We start from the raw sequence: 18,279 nt of genomic DNA, 5'->3' as shown, positions 1-18,279 counted from the left end.
ATATAATTCTGTATGACAATATTTAATTTTGCAATTTAAGACAGTGTGGAGCAGAATCAAATATGAACCAGCTGTATGTCTATTGCCAATATAATTATCTCTACATTTATTTGTCTGGATAAATTTATCCCTGTATTTTTTTATGACATGTATATTTGTTGTGTAGGTTTGTTATGAATGGTTGTTTAATTCTGTCTAGGTGGGTAGTCATGAAAGCTTTTCTAATTCCAACATCTATTTGGGAATCTATATTATTTTTGTGTGGGATAAGCACTTTCAGATTTGATGATAATTTAAAAAGTATCCTAACTCTGAATCTCTTTTAGGTGTTATTGTTGACTTTTACTTGTCAAAAACACAACACGATTTACAACACAATATTGTTAAATATTGAGTTTAGTCATGTTAATCATATTGGCATTGCTATGCAACATATGGCTAGAATGATTTTATCTTACAAAGCTAAATCTCAATACACATTAAACATCTTTGATTTTGATTTTTCTCATTTCCTTCCACTTTTCCAACACCATTCTGTTCTCTGTTTTTAAGGGTGTAACTGCTTTGTATATTTTATACAGTTTCTGTCATTTTGTGGCTGGCTCATTTCATTTTGCATAATGTCATCAAGATTTATCTTTAGAGTTGATAGAATATTTTCTGCTTTTTGAAAACGACATAATATTCCAGTATTTTTTTATTTCAAATTATATCTACTGAATGACTTGGTGACAGAAATTTGCATTGCTTTTACCCATTGGCTTTTAGTAATAATGCTGCAATAATTGCAAATGATTATTATGATCATATATGTGAAAATTTATATGTGCTGCATTCTATTTTATTAGTCTACTTTTTCACCTTTTGACTCATACCAATTTGTTTTAATTCTGTAGCTTTGTAATCTGTTTTAAAATCAGAAACTGTAATGCCTCCAACATTGTTCCTTTTTTGAATATTGTTGGGTACTTTATTGCCTCTTGAGATTCCATGTACTTTTGAGATTACTGCTTCTATTTCTTCAAAAATGCAATGAGAAGTTTGAAGGGCATTGCATTAAATCTGTAGATTACATTGAGCAGTATAGACATCTTCATAATATTGATTACTTCAACCTTTGAACAAGAGCATGTCAAATAGTGTGTTGTTTAATTTCTATGTATTTCTGAATTTTTCAGTTTTTTTCTATTATTGTTTTATACTCTCATTCCATTTTGATGATATAAAGAATTTATAAAAGTTCAGTTTTAAAAAATTAGTTAAGACTTTTTTTTGGTCTAACAGGTGGACTATCAAGAAAAATGTTATATCAGCTATTGAGAAGGTTGTGTATTCTGATGTTGTTAAAAGTGTTCTCTGTACCTCTGTCATATATGATTGTTTTATACTGCCTTGAAGTCCTCTCTTTCTTTACTAATATTCTGTCTTTTATTGTAATTACAGAAAGTGGGTTATTGAAATATTCTACCAAAATTATATTGTTCTCTATGTGTTTCTTCAATTCTGTCAATATTTGCTTTATATATTTGGAATCCTAATGTGAGATACACACACACATACACACATACACTTGCAAACACACATATATACACGTATATACAAATTTGACATAGGTTTCTAGTGAATGAATCCATTATTGCTTAATGTCCTACTTTGTGTCTTTGGAGTTTTAACTTCAAGTACATTTTATAAAATATGACAGTTGTTTACTTAACATGTAGCTTGTCTAATATTATTTTTACCTCTTCTGCTCTCATTTGGTTAATATTTACATGAAAAGTTTACTTCTATCTTGCCACTTTTTGTCTTTTTTTCATCATTAGATCTCAACTGACTCTTGTAGAAAAGCAAGTTGGATCTTGATTTTTACATTTTTAAAATAAATTATTTTATTTTAAAAGCATGTATCTTGATTGGAAAATTAAATAGATATATAATTTTCTGAAAGAGAAAGACCTATTAATGTTATTTTGCTTTATTTGATTCTTGTATCTATGTCCCTCATTTTCTGTCTTTGGGTTTTCTGATTTTTTTTATTAATATGCTTTTACTTATTTCTTGTTTTCTTCTGTTTATACATGTAGATTTTTTGGTGTGTGGTACCTTAGAGATTACATAAAACTTCTAAAGTATATAACAATGTATTGTAATCTGACAAAAATTTAACCTCAGCTGAATACAATAGTTTTTCATTATATCTCCTCTCATTTGTTACTGATATTATTAATTATGTTAACAGATGTTTATAATAATTTCTGTGCTTCTATCTTTCAAATTTTAGAGAATAAAAGTGTTTCTGCACCATTGTGGTAATGCTAAGAAATTATATTTTTGAATATGTAGATATGTTTCCCAGAATGTTATTTATTTTCATATGATTATATGTTTCTTTTTTTGGATCATGTTACTTTTAGTGGATGGAACTTATTTCAGCTGCTTTGATAGGTAGGGCATATAAAGTGCCAATATACTGTCTCAGAATTTGGTTATTTTGGAAGGTCTTTTTCTTTTCATTTGGTAGGACGGTTTTGCTGATTGTATTATTCTCACTTCACACGAAGTTTTGTGGGGGTTTTTTTGTTTTTGTTTGTTTGCTCATTTGTTTCCCAGAACTTTGACAATATCACACAGTTCCATTATGGCCTGCAAAATTTTTGTTGACAAATTCGCTAGTTATCTTACAAGACTATGCTTATAAATGACACATCACTTCTATCATCCAGGTCATAAGATCCTTTTCTTGTTTGTGAATTTTGAAATTGTGCTTATGTATTTGTTTGTTATAAATATCTCTGTGTGTATCCTAGTTTCCTTGTTGAGCTTAATCATTATATCATTTTTTCTTACTTTCAGAATTCTTCAGTTCTTTTTGCATTTATTACCTCCAGTATTTTTGATGTTTTTAATATTTTTGTTGTTATTCCTATTTTTCTGAATTTTAATCATTGTCTGTGTTCCTGTTTCACTCACTATTATTCATTAAAAATTTTTTAAATTAATGTGTACATCTTCATTTTTATATGGTTGCTTTCTGAAAATTTTATAATTTTTTTGATGGGACAATATTGCCCTAATATTTTGTATACATTTTCATTTTTGACTGAGATTTTGGACCATTACAAAAAAAAAGCTGGAGTTGGAGCCAAGACGGCCAAATAGGAACAGCTCCAGTCTACAGCTCCCAGTGTGAGTGATGCAGAAGTTGAGTAATTTCTGCATTTCCATCTGAGGTACCAGGTTCATCTCACTAGGGAATGCCAGACAGTGGACACAGCAAACTGGTTGCAGTGCACTGTGCATGAGCCAAAGCAGGGCGAGGCATTGCCTCACTCAGGAAGCACAAGGGGTCAGGGAGTTCCCTTTCCTAGTCAAAGAAAGGGGCAACAGATGGCACCTGGAAAATCAGGTCACTCCCACCCTAATACTGCACATTTCCAACAGGCTAAAAAAATGGCGTAGCAGGAGATTATATCCCACACCTGGCTCAGAGGGTCCTACACCCATGGAGTATCACTGATTGCTGGCGCAGAGAAGAAAAACTGGAAATTCTAAAAAGCAGACTGCCTCTTCTCCTCCAAAGGAATGCAGCTCCTCAACAGCAACAGAACAAAGCTGGATGGAGAATGACTTTGATGAATTGAGAGAAGAAGGCTTCAGATGATCAAACTACTCCAAGCCACAGGAGGAAATTCAAACCACAGGCAAAGAAGTTGAAAACTTTGAAAAAAATTTAGATGAATGTATAACAAGAATAACCAATACAGAGAAGTGCTTAAAGGAGCTGATGGAACTGAAAGCCAAGGCTCGAGAAATACGTGAAGAATGCAGAAACCTCAGGAGCTGATGCAATCAACTGGAAGAAAGGGTATCAGTGATGGAAGATGAAATGAATGAAATGAAGTGAGAAGGGAAGTTTAGAGAAAAAAGAATAAAAAGAAATGAACAAAGCCTCCAAGAAATATGGGAATATGTGAAAAGACCAAATCTACATCTGATTAGTGTACCTGAAACTGACGGGGAGAATGGAACCAAGTTGGAAAACACTCTGCAGGATATTGTCCAAGAGAACTTCCCCAATCTAGCAAGGCAGGCCAACATTCAGATTCAGGAAATACAGAGAATGCCACAAAGATAGTCCTTGAGAAGAGCAACTCCAAGACACATAATTGTCAGATTCACCAAAGTTGAAATGAAGGAAAAAATCTTAAGGGCAGCCAGAGAGAAAGGTCGGGTTACCCACATAGGGAAGCCCATCGGACTAAAAACGCATCTCTTGGCAGAAACTCTACAAGCCAGAAGAGAGTGGGGGCCAATATTCAACATTCTTAAAGAAAAGAATTTTCAACCCAGAATTTCATATCCAGCCAAACTAAGCTTCATAAGAGAAGGAGAAATAAAATACTTTACAGACAAGCAAATGCTGAGAGATTTTGTCACCACCAGGCCTGCCCTGAAAGAGTTCCTGAAGGAAGCACTAAACATGGAAAGGAAAAACCGGTACCAGCCACTGCAAGATCATGCCAAATTGTAAAGACCATCAAGGCTAGGAAGAAACTGCATCAACTAACAAGCAAAATAACCAGCTAACATCATAATGACAGGATCAAATTCACACATAACAATATTAACTTTAAATGTAAATGGACTAAATGCTCCAATTAAAAAACACAGACTGGCAAATTGGATAAAGAGTCAAGACCCATCAGTGTGCTGTATTCAGGAAACCCATCTCACGTGCAGAGACACACATAGGCTCAAAATAAAAGGATGGAGGAATATCTACCAAGCAAATGGAAAACAAAAAAAGGCAGGGGTTGCAATCCTAGTCTCTGATAAAACAGACTTTAAACCAACAAAGATCAGAAGAGACAAAGAAGGCCATTACATAATGGTGAAGGGATCAATTCAACAAGAAGAGCTAACTATCCTAAATATATATGCACCCAAAACAGGAGCACCCAGATTCATAAAGCAAGTCCTGAGTGACATATAAAGAGATTTAGACTCACACACAATAATAATGGGAGACTTTAACACCCCACTGTCAACATTAGATAGATCAATGCGACAGAAAGTTAACAAGGATACCCAGGAATTGAACTCAGCTCTGCACCAAACGGACCTAATAGACATCTACAGAACTCTCCACCCCAAATCAACAGAATATACATTTTTTTCAGCACCACACCACAACTATTGCAAAATTGACCATATACTTGGAAGTAAAGCTCTCCTCAGCAAATATCAAAGAACAGAAATTATAACAAACTGTCTCTCAGACCACACTGCAATCAAACTAGAACTCAGGATTAAGAAACTCACTCAAAACCACTCAGCTACATCGAAACTGAACAACCTGCTCCTGAATGACTACTGGGTACATAAAGAAATGAAGGCAGAAATAAAGATGTTCTTTGAAACAATGAGAACAAAGACACAACATACCAGAATCTCTGGGACACATTTAAAGCAGTGTATAGAGGGAAATTTATAGCACACAATGCCCACAAGAGAATACAGGAAAGATCCAAAATTGACACCCTAACATCACAATTAAAAGAACTAGAAAAGCAAGAGCAAACACATGCAGAAGCTAGCAGAACACAATAAATAACTAAAATCAGAGCAGAACTGAAGGAAATAGACACACAAAAAACCCTACAAAAAATTAATGAATCCAGGAGCTGGTTTTTTCAAAGGATCAACAAAATTGATATACCTCTAGCAAGACAAAGAAGAAAACAAAGGGGAACATCACACTCTGCTGACTGTTGTGGGGTTGGGGGAGGGGAGAGGGATAGCATTGGGAGATATACCTAAAGTATAATAATAACAATAATAATAAAGAAAAGAGAGAAAAATCAAATAGATGCAATAAAAAATGATAAAGGGGATATCACCACCAATCCCACAGAAATATAAACTACCATCAGAGAATACTACAAACACCTCTATGCAAATAAACTAGAAGATCTAGAAGAAATGGATAAATTCCTTGACACATACACTCTCCCAAGACTAAACCAGGAAGAAGTTGAATCTCTGAATAGACCAATAACAGGAGCTGAAATTGTGGCAATAATCAATAGCTTACCAACCAAAAAGAGTCCAGGACCAGATGGATTCACAGCCGAATTCTACCAGAGGTACAAAGAGGAACTGGTACCATTCCTTCTGAAACTATTCCAATCAATAGAAAAAGAGGGAATCCTCCCTAACTCATTTTATGAGGCCAGCATCATCCTGATACAAAAGCTGGGTAGAGGCACAACCAAAAAAGAGAATTTTAGACCAATATCCCTGATGAACATTGATGCAAAAGTCCTCAATAAAATACTGGCAAACCAAATCCAGCAGCACATCAAAAAGCTTATCCACCATAATCAAGTGGGCTTCATCCCTGGGATGCAAGGCTGGTTCAATATAGACAAATAAATAAATGTAATCCAGCACATAAACAGAACCAAAGACAAAAACCACATGATGATCTCAATAGATGCAGAAAAGGCCTTTGATAAAATTCAACAACACTTCATGCTAAAAACTCTCAATAAAATTAGCTATTGATGGGATGTATCTCAAAATAATAAGAGCTATCTATGACAAACCCACAGCCAATATTATACTGAATGGGCAAAAACTGGAAGCATTCCCTTTGAAAAGTGGCACCAGACAGGGATGCCCTCTCTCACCACTCCTATTCAACATAGTGCTGGAAGTTCCGGACAGGACAATTAGGCAGGAGAAGGAAATCAAGGGTATTCAATTAGGAAAAGAGGAAGTCAAATTGTCCCTGTTTGCAGATGACATGATTGTATATCTAGAAAACCCCATTGTCTCAGCCCAAAATCTCCTTAAGCTGATAAGCAACTTCAGCAAAGTCTCAGGATACAAAATCAATGTACAAAAATCACAAACATTCTTATACACCAATAACAGACAAACAGAGAGCCAAATCATGAGTGAACTCCCATTCACAATTGCTTCAAAGAGAATAAAATACCTTAGTATCCAACTTACAAGGGACGTGAAGGACCTCTTCAAGGAGAACTACAAACCACTGCTCAAGGAAATAAAAGAGGATACAAACAAATGGAAGAACATTCCATGCTCATGGGTAGGAAGAATCAATATCATGAAAATGACCATACTGCCCAAGGTAATTTACAGATTCAATGCCATCCCCATCAAGCTACCAATGACTTTCTTCACAGAATTGGAAAAAACTACTTTAAAGTTCATATGGCACCAAAAAAGAGCCCGCATCACCAAGTCAATCCTAAGACAAAAGAAGAAACCTGGAGGCATCACGCTACCTGACTTCAAACTATACTACAAGGCTACAGTAACCAAAACAGCATGTTACTGGTACCAAAACAGAGATATAGATCAATGGAACAGAACAGAGCCCTCAGAAATAATGCCACATATCTACAACTATCTGATCTTTGACAAACCTGAGAAAAACAAGCAATGGGAAAAGGATTCCCTATTTAATAAGTGGTGCTGGGAAAACTAGCTAGCCATAGGTAGAAAGCTGAAACTGAATCCCTTCCTTACACCTTATACAAAAATCAATTCAAGATGGATTAAAGACTTAAACGTTAGACCTAAAACCATAAAAACCCTAGAAGAAAACCTAGGCATTACCATTCAGGACATAGGCAGGGGCAAGGACTTCATGTCAAAAACACCAAAAGCAATGGCAACAAAAGCCAAAATTGACAAATGGGATCTAATTAAACTAAAGAGCTTCTGCACAGCAAAAGAAACTACCATCAGAGTGAACAGGCAACCTACAAAATGGGAGAAAATTTTTGCAACCTACTCATCTGACAAAGGGCTAATATCCAGAATCTACAATGAACTCAAACAAATTTACAAGGAAAAAAACGAACAACCCCATCAAAAAGTGGGTGAAAGACATGAACAGACTTCTCAAAAGAAGACATTTATGCAGCCAAAAAACAAATGAAAAAATGCTCACTATCACTGGCCATCAGAGAAATGCAAATCAAAACCACAGTGAGATACCATCTCACACCATTTAGAATGGCAATCATTAAAAAGTCAGGAAACAACAGGTGCTGGAGAGGATGTGGAGAAATAGGAACACTTTTACACTGTTGGTGGGACTGTAAACTAGTTCAATCATTGTGGAAGTCAGTATGGGATTCCTGAGGGATCTAGAACTAGAAATACCATTTGACCCAGCCATCCCATTACTGGGTATATACCCAAAGGACTATAAATCATGCTGCTTTAAAGACACATGCACACGTATGTTTATTGCAGCACTATTCACAATAGCAAAGACTTGGAACCAACCCAAATATCCAACAATGGTAGACTGGCTTAAGAAAATGTGGCACATATACACCAAGGATTACTATGCAGCCATAAAAAATGACGAGTTCGTGTCCTTTGTAGGGACATGGATGAAGTTGAAAATCATCATTCTCAGTAAACTATCACAAGAACAAAAAACCGAACACTGCATATTCTCACTCATAGGTGGGAATTGAACAATGAGAACACATGGACACAGGAAGGGGAACATCACACTCTGGGGACTGTTGCAGTGTTGAGGGAGGGGGGAGGGATAGCTTTAGGAGATATACCTTATGCTAAATGACGAGTTAGTGGGTGCAGCACACCAGCATGGCACACGTATACATATGTAAATAACCTACACATTATGCACATGCACCCTAAAACTTAAAGTACAATAATAAGAAAATTATAAAAATATGTGTTCCCCAATCTTTATAATGTAGCTTTGTCCTGGCATAGTCTGAAACCAATTATCTTGGCTAGAGATCCTGGGAGTCTCTCAAACATGTTCTTAAGATGTGTCTTGTCTAAAATTTTTTGTTTTTTCATAAAGGAGTTTATTTATGTTTCTTCTTAATAGTAAGTAATCACTTGCTACACCTTCTTCCTATCTGTGGTACTGCCATCTCTTTGTTGCTGTAACATTTACCTTTGGTCTCAGCAGACTCAAACTGTCATTGAAAATTATACCACCATTTCTTTCAGCATTTTATATCATGGAAGACAGAAACCAGTGTCTGAAAAGGCCCCTAGAAGCCATAAAAAAAGATGTAGTGACACTGTTTTTCTTCTGTTCTAAAAAAGAAACCAGGAGGCTGGGAGCAGTGGCTCACACCTTTAATCCCACCACTTTGGGAGGCTGAGGTGGGTGGATCACTTGAAGTCAGAAATTTGAGACCAGCCTGGCCAACATGGTGAAACCCGGTCTCTACTAAAAATAAAAAAATTAGCTGGATGTTGTGGTGGTTGACTGTTATCTCAGCCACTCAGGAGGCTGAGTCAGGAAAATTGCTTGAATCTGAAAGGTGAAAGTTGCAATGAGCCAAGGTCATGCCTCTGCATTTCAGCCTGAATGATGGAGTGGGACTCCATCTCAAAAAAAAAAAAAAAAAAAAAAGAATTTGGCAATTTACTTCCAAACGCCCTATGTTTTATTGGGGAGCAGGAAGAGCTGTGTTTGTTAAATGTGACGGAATTTTTTTTCTTTTTATGTGGCTCTTTGCATTGTTCTCACCTGGAGCACAGCACACACTTAACTCATTAAATCTTCCACAAACGTATTTTGGTCAGGATGTTTTTGTTATATATATATGTCTCTGAAGAAATTTGAGTCTGTGCTATTTTGCTATGCCATCTTCCTTTTGTGGTTTCTATAATCTTATAGGTTAGATTTATAAAGTATATTTGAGTCTAGTAAGTGGAGTAATTTGGTTTTTCTTATTTCTTTTAGTTATGTATTCTCATTTTCCTCAACTTCTTTGGCCAGAGCAAGACATAAAGGATTCTTTCCAAAAAAAGATACTGAGAAGATACGAAAAATGTGGACATGAGAATTTACAATTAAAGAAAGGCTGTAAAGGTGTGGATGAGTGTAAGGTACACAAAGGACATTATAATGATTTTAACCAATGTTTAACAACTACCCAGAGTAACATATTTCAATGTAATAGATATGTAAAAGTCTTTCACAAATTTTTAAATTCAAATAGACATAAGATAAGATGTACTAGAAAGAAACCTTTCAAACACAAAGAATGTGGCAAATCATTTTGCATGCTTTCACAACTAAATCAACATAGGCAAACTCTTACTAGAAAGAAGTTTTACAAATGTAAAATTTGTGATAAAATCATTTTGCATGCTTTCATAACTAAATCAACATAGGAAAACTCATACTAGAAAGAAGTTGCACAAATGTAAAGTTTGTGGTAAAGGCTTTAACTGGTCCTCAAGCCTTACTAAACATGAGAGATTCATACTGGGGAGAGGCCATACAAATGTGAAGAATGTGGCAAAGCCTTTAACCAGTCCTCAAACCTTACTAAACGTTAGAGAATTCATACTGGAGAGAAACCCTACAAATGTGAAGAATGTGGCAAAGCATTTTACCAGCCCTCAGATCTTACTAATCATAAGAGAATTCATACTGGGGAGAAACCCCACAAATGTGATGAATGTAGAAATACTTTTAACTGGTTCTCAACTTATATTAGACATAATATAATTCATACTGGGAATAAACCCTATAAATGTCATGAATGTGGCAAAGCATTTTACTGTTCCTCAACCCTGACTAGATATAAGAGAATTCATACTGGAGAGAAACCCTATAAATGTGAAGAATGTGGTAAAGCTTTTAACCATTCCCCACACCTAACTAGACATAAGATAATTCATACTGGAGGGAAACCCTACAAATGTGAAGAATGTGGCAAAGACTTTATTCTCAACTTTTACTGAACATAAAAGAATTCATACTGGAGAGAAACCCTACAAATGTAATGAATGTGGCAAAAGCTTTATGTGGTCCTCAGTTCTTACTAAACATAAGAGAATTCATACGGGACAGAAACCCTACAAGTGTGAAAAATGTGACAAATCTTTTAACTGTTCCTCACACCTTACTAGACATAAGAAAATTCATACTGGAGAGAAACCCTACAAATGAGAAAAACGTGGCAAAGTCTTTAGGGTATTCTCAATCTTTACTGAACATAAGATAATTTATACTGGAAAAAAAAAACCTACAAATGTGATAAATGTGGCCAAGGATTTAACTGGTCCTCAACCTTTACTAAACATAAGATAATTCATACCAGAGAGAAAACTTACAATGTGAAGAATGTGGCAAAGCCTTTAACAAGTCCTCAATTCTTCACATACATAAGATCATTCATACCACAGAGAAACTCTATAAACCTGAAAATCAGTGCAATGCTTTTGACAACACCTCAAATTTTATAAACATAAAATAAATCATAACAGTGAAGATCCCTAGAAATGTGAAGAATATGAAAAAGCCTTTAAATGGTTGTCACACTTGATTTTGTGTAAGATAATTCATACTGGAGAAAACTCCTACAAGTGTGAAGAATGTGAGAAAACTTTTCACAAATGCTTACACCTTACTGCATAGGAAAGCATTTATGCTTGAGGAAAATTATATCAATATAAAGACTGTGGAAAAGCCATTAATATCTGCTCACAGCATTCTCAACATCAGAGAGTTTGTACTTAATAAAAGCACTATAAATGCAATTTTTGTCAAAAGATCTTTCAGGAAATGTAACCCTTTAAAGTGAAGAAGAGTATTCTGAAGACAAACATTACAAATATAAAAATGATTGTAGTATCTTTACTTGTTTCATAGATCTTATCACACACTTTGTACCAGAGGAAAACTAAAGCCAGTTGCTTAAACTTTGTTCAACAAGACAGAATTTATATTCGGGTTTAAAAAACCTGCAAATGTAATGAATTTGGGAAGGCAGTTTTTTCAAAAACTAAAGCTTAAAAAACACAGGAGCATTCATACTAAAATATATTTTTGCAAATGCAATAAATTTGAAAACATATTTAATCCAAAATTAAGTCAATATAAATGTCAGAGAATACACAGTAGAAATACCTAAGTCACTGACACTTCAGATGCCACTCAAAATCAGAGTTTTGAGTACAGAAATTTATGTAAAACTAAAGTTGTTAAATAAAATTATTTGTATATAACTTTAAAAGGAGTAGAAGATATTTTGGAGAGTTATTACATTCAAAGCATACTTTATTGAAAAAATTATAGATTTTTTGAAAAGCAAATAAGGGTATTCAACTCTCAAATTACACACATCAAAGCTTGTGATCTGCTGTTACTGCATCAGAGATATGAAAAATTCTTATTAAGTGGGAATCGTTTATGACCTTTTCTATGGATAAGGAAGGACATTAAAATGTAAGATGCCTCATGGAAATCCAAATAGACTCTTTGTGGTTAACTTATAACATTCAATGATGTATGAGGTAGGTGTTCAGGATAACATTCTTCTGCATTACAGTGAGGAAAACACTTTTAATTTTAGTTTAAATTAAAGGTAATTAACTAGTGGTATATCATTTTACTAATTGTTTTGGGTTTTTTTTTTTTTGTATGTGTTTTTGATATGGAGTTTTGCTCTGTCACCCAGGCTGGAGTGCAGTGTGCAGTCTCAGCTCACTGCAACCTCTGCCTCCCAGGTTCAAGTGATTCTCCTACCTCAGCCTCCTGAGTAGCTGGGATTACAGGCACCTACCATCATGCCCAGCTAATTTTTGTATTTTTAGTAGAGATGGGGTTTCCCCATATTTGCCAGGCTGGTCTTGAACTCCCAACCTCAGGTGATCCACCTGCCTCGGCCTCCCACAGTGCTGAGATTACAGGCTTGAGCCACTGTGCCCAGCCCTAATTGTACTTTTATGCAATAGAATGCAGTACAGTTTTAAATTTTTAGATTACATGTGAACTTAATTTTTTAATTCAACATTTTTTAATATGTTAAGACTATTGTTCATTCAAAGAAGCATTATTATGCCACTAACTTTAACCTATCCCACCTCACTAAAAAATGTAGGTAAAAGATGGTAATTATATATTATTTGGTGATATGGTTTGGCTGTGTCCCCACCCAAATTTCATCTTGAATTCTCACACATTGTGGGAGGAACTCAGTGGGAGGTAATTGAATCATGGCACAAGTCTTTTCCACGCTGTTCTTGTGATAGTGAATAGGTCTCACAAGATCCAATAATTTTAAAAAGAGGAGTTTCCCTGCACAAGTTCTCTCTCTTTGCCTGCTGCCATCCATGTAAGACGTGACTTGTTTCTCCTTTCCTTCCACCATGATTGTGAGGCTTCCCCAGGCACGTGGAACCGTTAAGTCCAACTAAACTTCTTTCTTTTGTACACTGTCCAGTCTTGGGTATGTCTTTATCAGCAGTGTGAAAATGGACTGGTACAGTAAATTGGTACCAGTAAGTAGGACACTGCTGAAAAGATACCCAAAAGTGTAGAAATGACTTTGGAACTGCATAACAGAGGTTGGAACAGTTTGGAGGGCTCCAAAGAAGATAGGAAAATGTGGGAAAGTTTGGAACATCCTGGAGGCTTGTTGAATGGCTTTCACAAAAATGCTGATTGTGATATGAACAATAAGGTCCAGGCTGAGGTAGTTTCAGATGTCAATGAGAAACTTGCTGGGAACTGGAGCAAAGGTGACTCTTCTTATGTTTTGGCAAAGAGACTGGCAGCATTTTGCCCCTGTCCTAGAGATTTGTCGAACTGTGAACTACAGAGACAGAATTTAGGGTATCTAACAGAAGAAATTTCTAAGCAGCAAAGCATTCAAGAGGTGACTTGTGTGCTGTTGAAGGCATTCAGTTTTATAAGGGAAGCAGAGCATGAAAGTTTGAAAAATTCATAACTTGACAATGTGCTAGAAGAGAAGATCCCATTTTCTGAGGAGAAATTAAAGCTGGCTGCATAAATTTGCATAAGTAACAGCCAAATGTTAATCTTCAGGACAATGGGGAAAATGTCTCAGGCATGTTAGAGCTTCATGCAGCCTCTCCTGTGGGGAAAAGAAAGAGAGATCAGATTGTTACTGTGTCTATGTAGAAAAGGAAGACATAAGAAACTCCATTTTGATCTCTGTTTCTTTTCCCCACATCTCCTATCTATCACAGGCCTGGAAGCCTAAGATGAAAAAGTGGGCTTTTGAGCCGGGCCCAGGGTTCTCATGCTGTTTGCAGCCTAGAGACTTGGTACCCTGCCTCCCAGCAACTCCAGCCATGGCTGAAAGGGGCCAACATAGAGCTCAAGTCATGACTTCAGAGGGTGTAAGCCTCAAGCCTTGGCACCTTCCACTTGGTGTTGAGCCTGCCAGTACACAGAAATCAAGCATTGGGGTGTGGGAACCTCCACCTCGATTTCAGAAGATATATGGAAATGCCTGGATGTCCAGGCAAAAGTTTGCTGCAGCGGCAGGGCTCTCAAGCAGAACCTCTGCTAGGGCAATGCTTAACAGAAATGTGGGGTCAGAGCCCCCACATTGAATCCCTACTAGGGTACTGCCTAGTGGAGCTGTGAGAAGATGGCCATGTCCTCCAGACCCCAGAATGGTAGATTCACTGACCGCTTGCATTGTGTAGCTGGAAAAATCACAGACATTCAATAGCAGTCAATGAAAGTAGAAAGGAGGGATGCTGTACCCTGCAAAGACACTGCAGCAGAGCTGTCCAAGACCATGGGAACCCAGCTTTTGCATCACTGTAGCCTTGTTGTGGGATTCAGGAGGACAAGAGAGACCTCAGGTTGAAACAGGAGAATCTTTATTGAGTGCACTCAGGCCCAGCTGACTCGATGTCCAAAAGACTGGGTCTGGAAAAAAGACAGCACCTGACTTTTATACACACTTCACAAAAGGGGGTGGGCTAGCTTGAAGGATGGTTATTTTGGCGTGAAAGCAGGGATACAGAGGCAGGACAAAGACAGGATTGCACATGACTGTTGCCAAGCAACCCAGATGTCCACTATCTAGGTTTTTCTGGACATGGGCTTATAGCCTTCACTATGGTGCCAAGGCAGCTATAGTTCAGGCCTACTCAGGCTGCTCATGACCTTTGTTGTACTTAGATAAAACAGAATACTTGAAGTAACTAGTTACTGAGAACAGGAATCTACAAATTCATTCCATAAAACAAAGGAAAATGTGTTTTTCTTCTCCTTGTGTTGAGGGAGTGCTGGGAGAGTCTCCAGAGCACATTAGATAATATTATCAAGACTTTTCCTGGGTCTGGGCTGTGCCTGTTGCTGCCTCTGGGACAAGTCAGCCTAATACAAGAAAACTTATTTCTCTTTCTTTTTAATTTTATTTTTCTTTAATTTCCCACCTCAGCATGGATGTGAGATATGGAGTCAAAGGAGATCATTTTGGAACTTTAGTATTTGACTGCTGTGCTGGATTTTGGACTTGCATGAGGCCTGTAGTTGCTTTGTTTTGGCAAATTTCTCCCATTTGAATGGTTGTATTTACCTAAAGCCTGCACCCCCCATTGTGTGTAGGAAGTAACCTGCCTTTGATTTTATAGGCTCATAGGTGGAAGGGACTTGCCTTGTCTCGAATGAGACTTTGTACTGTGGACTTTTGAGTTAATGATGGAGTCAGTTAAGACTTTGGGGGACTGTTGGGAAGACATGTTTGGTTTCAAAACGTGAGGACATAAGATTTGGGAGGGGCCAGAATGGAATGATATGGTTTGGCTGTGTTCCCACCCAAATCTCATCTTTAATTCCCACATGTTTTGGGGGGGAGCCAGTGGGAGATACTTGAATAATGGGGCAAGTCTTTCCCATGCTGTTCTCATAATAGTGAATAAGTCTCACAAGATCTGATGGTTTCAAAAAGAGGAATTCCCCTGCACAAGTTTTCTCTCTTTGCCTGCCGCCATCCATGTAACACATGACTTGCTCCTCCTTACATTCCACCATGATTGTGAGCCTTCCCCAGCCACAAGGAATTTTAAGTCCAATTAAACCTTTCTTTTGTAAATTGCCCAGTCTCAGGTATGTCTTTATCAGCAGCATGAAAATGGGCTAATATATTTGGTAATATGAGGAACTTAGACCTCCAGTAATCTCTTTTGCCAGTGTCTTTAAACTGCAAGTAAGCTTAGGAATATTGTTCCTGTAGGTTAAATTACTATTTTTTGTCTTTAAATTTGTTTTTCTTAAATTTTGTGGTACATAGTATGTATAAATATTCATGCCAGGTATGGCATATTTTTATACAGGCTTGTAATAAGTAATAATCACATCAAGGCAAGTGAGACATTCATTACCTCTAGAATTTATTCTCTGTATTAAAAACAATCTAATTATACACTTTCAGTTAATTTAAAATGTACAAGTAAACTTTTATTTCCTACAGGTTCATTTTAATGATTACAATAAAAATTACATAAATGGATAAAATTCATACATTTCTGAGTCCTAAATAATTTTTTTTTCTGAGTCAGAGTCTTGATCTGTTGCCCAGGCTGAAGTGCAGTGACGTGATCTCAGCTCACTGTCACCTCCGCCTCCCCAGTTCAAGTGATTCTCCTTCCTCAGCCTCCCAAGTAGCTGGGAATACAGGTTCATGCCACCACTACCAGCTAATTTTTATATTTTTAATAGAGATGGGGGTTTTTCCATGTTGGCTAGGCTGGTCTTGAGCTCCTGTCCTCAAATGATCCATCCACCCAGAACTCCCAAGGTGCCAGGATTATGGGCATAAGTCATGGCGCCCAGCCCTAAATAAATTTTGTTTAATTTATTATATATTTTTCTTTGAACATGTGGCCTCTCTGCCTGCAAACACATATAGACTTAGTTTTGATTTACATAGAGTTAGACATACACATAAATTACTTTAAAGATAAACCTTTGGCATAAGGAAAGTATGGAGTAAATAAATGTATTTGTGTCAGTAAAAGTTTGTATCTATTTTCAGAAAACAAAAAGCAGTATTGGAACAAACAAAACTTTTAAGGTGACTAATTAACTAGAAAACTAAAAACCTCAAAAATGGTGAAAGCAAATCTGTACTCTGCTTGGTATTGTATTCATTACTGTAAAATTTTATGGTTCATGGTTCAGCATCTCCCCATGTAAATCTCTTTCACTTCTCTGGTACTCATGCTAGACCCACAATTTTCTTCTTTCTTGTCTTTTTGTTTTGTTGTTTTACAGTGTATGGAGTATTCATCATGTGAGCTGGTCAGAAATTATATGAATGATTTTCATAAAATGTAGTAGTGCACACAAAATAATTTTTAGATATAATTTCAAAGTGTATTAAGTTACATTTCGTTTAGTTAGAACATTCCATTTTGTTCTTTTAATTGGAGAACTGTATATAAGCCTACTGTTTTTTAGTTATTGTGTCTTTCACTATTTATAATTAACATAAGTACATTTATTTACTGATTGAGCTAATTTTTTCAGGTGAATAGTACGCAGGTTTCATTAAGAGGACATTATATATAAAGTATCAAACAAACATGACAATGCTTGCTGTGTAATAGATTCTCCATGAAAAGCCATAAATATTCCTGCTGGAGTTAATTTGTAACTTCAAGTCAGATATAGATATATCAGTGGTGAAGAAATAACACTTGTTTTTTGACACCAGAGTCTTGCTGTGTCACCCAGACTGGAGTTCAGTGGCAGGATCTGGCCTCACAGCAGCCTCCTCATCCCAGGATCAGTGATTCTTATGTCTCAGCCTCCCTGAGTAGCTGAGACTACAGGTGTGTGCCACAATGCCTGGCTAATTTTTGTATTTTTCAGTAGATGTGGGGGTTTGCCATGTTGGCCACTTGGTCTCAAACTCTTGACCTGAAGTAATGTGATCCACATGCCTCATCCTCTCAAAGTGCTGGGATTACATGCATGAGCCACTGTGCCTGGCCAACATTGATTCTTTGTTTAGTGGACATTTTGTTCCAGACTACCAAGCTGACTCTTGATTAATTTAAAGGGAAATTCTAGCTTTAATTTCATTTTTCTTATTTGTATTCCAAATATGTATGCGTCACAGCCCTTTTTTTTTTAGTTTTTCTGAGTTAAGGCTGTAGTTTTCTCACTGTTGCCTTCATGCCACATCATTTTACATGGTACTTTGTAGGTTCTGATGAGACAGTTGGTATTTTTATTGCACTGAAAATTTGGTTTTAACTGGAGAATTTGCCTATCAGTGTAATTTTCAGATCAGTTAATTAAGATAAGAAGCATACACTGTCCAAAAGTAAGAAGATTACATCAGTTAGCATTGTTTTTCTTTGTTTGTAAAAAGAAAATGTTATTAGATTCTTACACAAAGTGTGGCAAATGTAAAATGTGTTAGAAAGTGTTTATTTAAAATTAGATTTTTTTTT

At 36.3% G+C, this 18,279-nt stretch overlaps 1 protein-coding gene across 1 annotated transcript in view; it reads left to right on the top strand.

Annotated features, from left to right (window-relative positions):
* Positions 1-12,064, top strand: part of LOC100449533 (zinc finger protein 273-like) — a 52,671-nt gene extending 40,607 nt beyond the window's left edge. The window contains exon 4 of the mRNA XM_054541681.2: positions 9,785-12,064. Within this exon, the coding sequence (XP_054397656.1) occupies positions 9,785-10,218 (434 nt within the window). The 3' untranslated portion in view covers positions 10,219-12,064. The remainder of the gene's footprint in view (positions 1-9,784) is intronic.
* The last annotated feature ends 6,215 nt before the right edge of the window (positions 12,065-18,279 follow it).

This window comes from Pongo abelii, chromosome 21 (assembly GCF_028885655.2).
Source record: "Pongo abelii isolate AG06213 chromosome 21, NHGRI_mPonAbe1-v2.0_pri, whole genome shotgun sequence".
Classification (NCBI taxonomy): Eukaryota; Metazoa; Chordata; class Mammalia; order Primates; family Hominidae; genus Pongo; species Pongo abelii.
The sequence above is the reverse complement of the archived record's forward strand: the minus strand, read 5'-3'. Positions and strand labels throughout refer to the sequence as shown.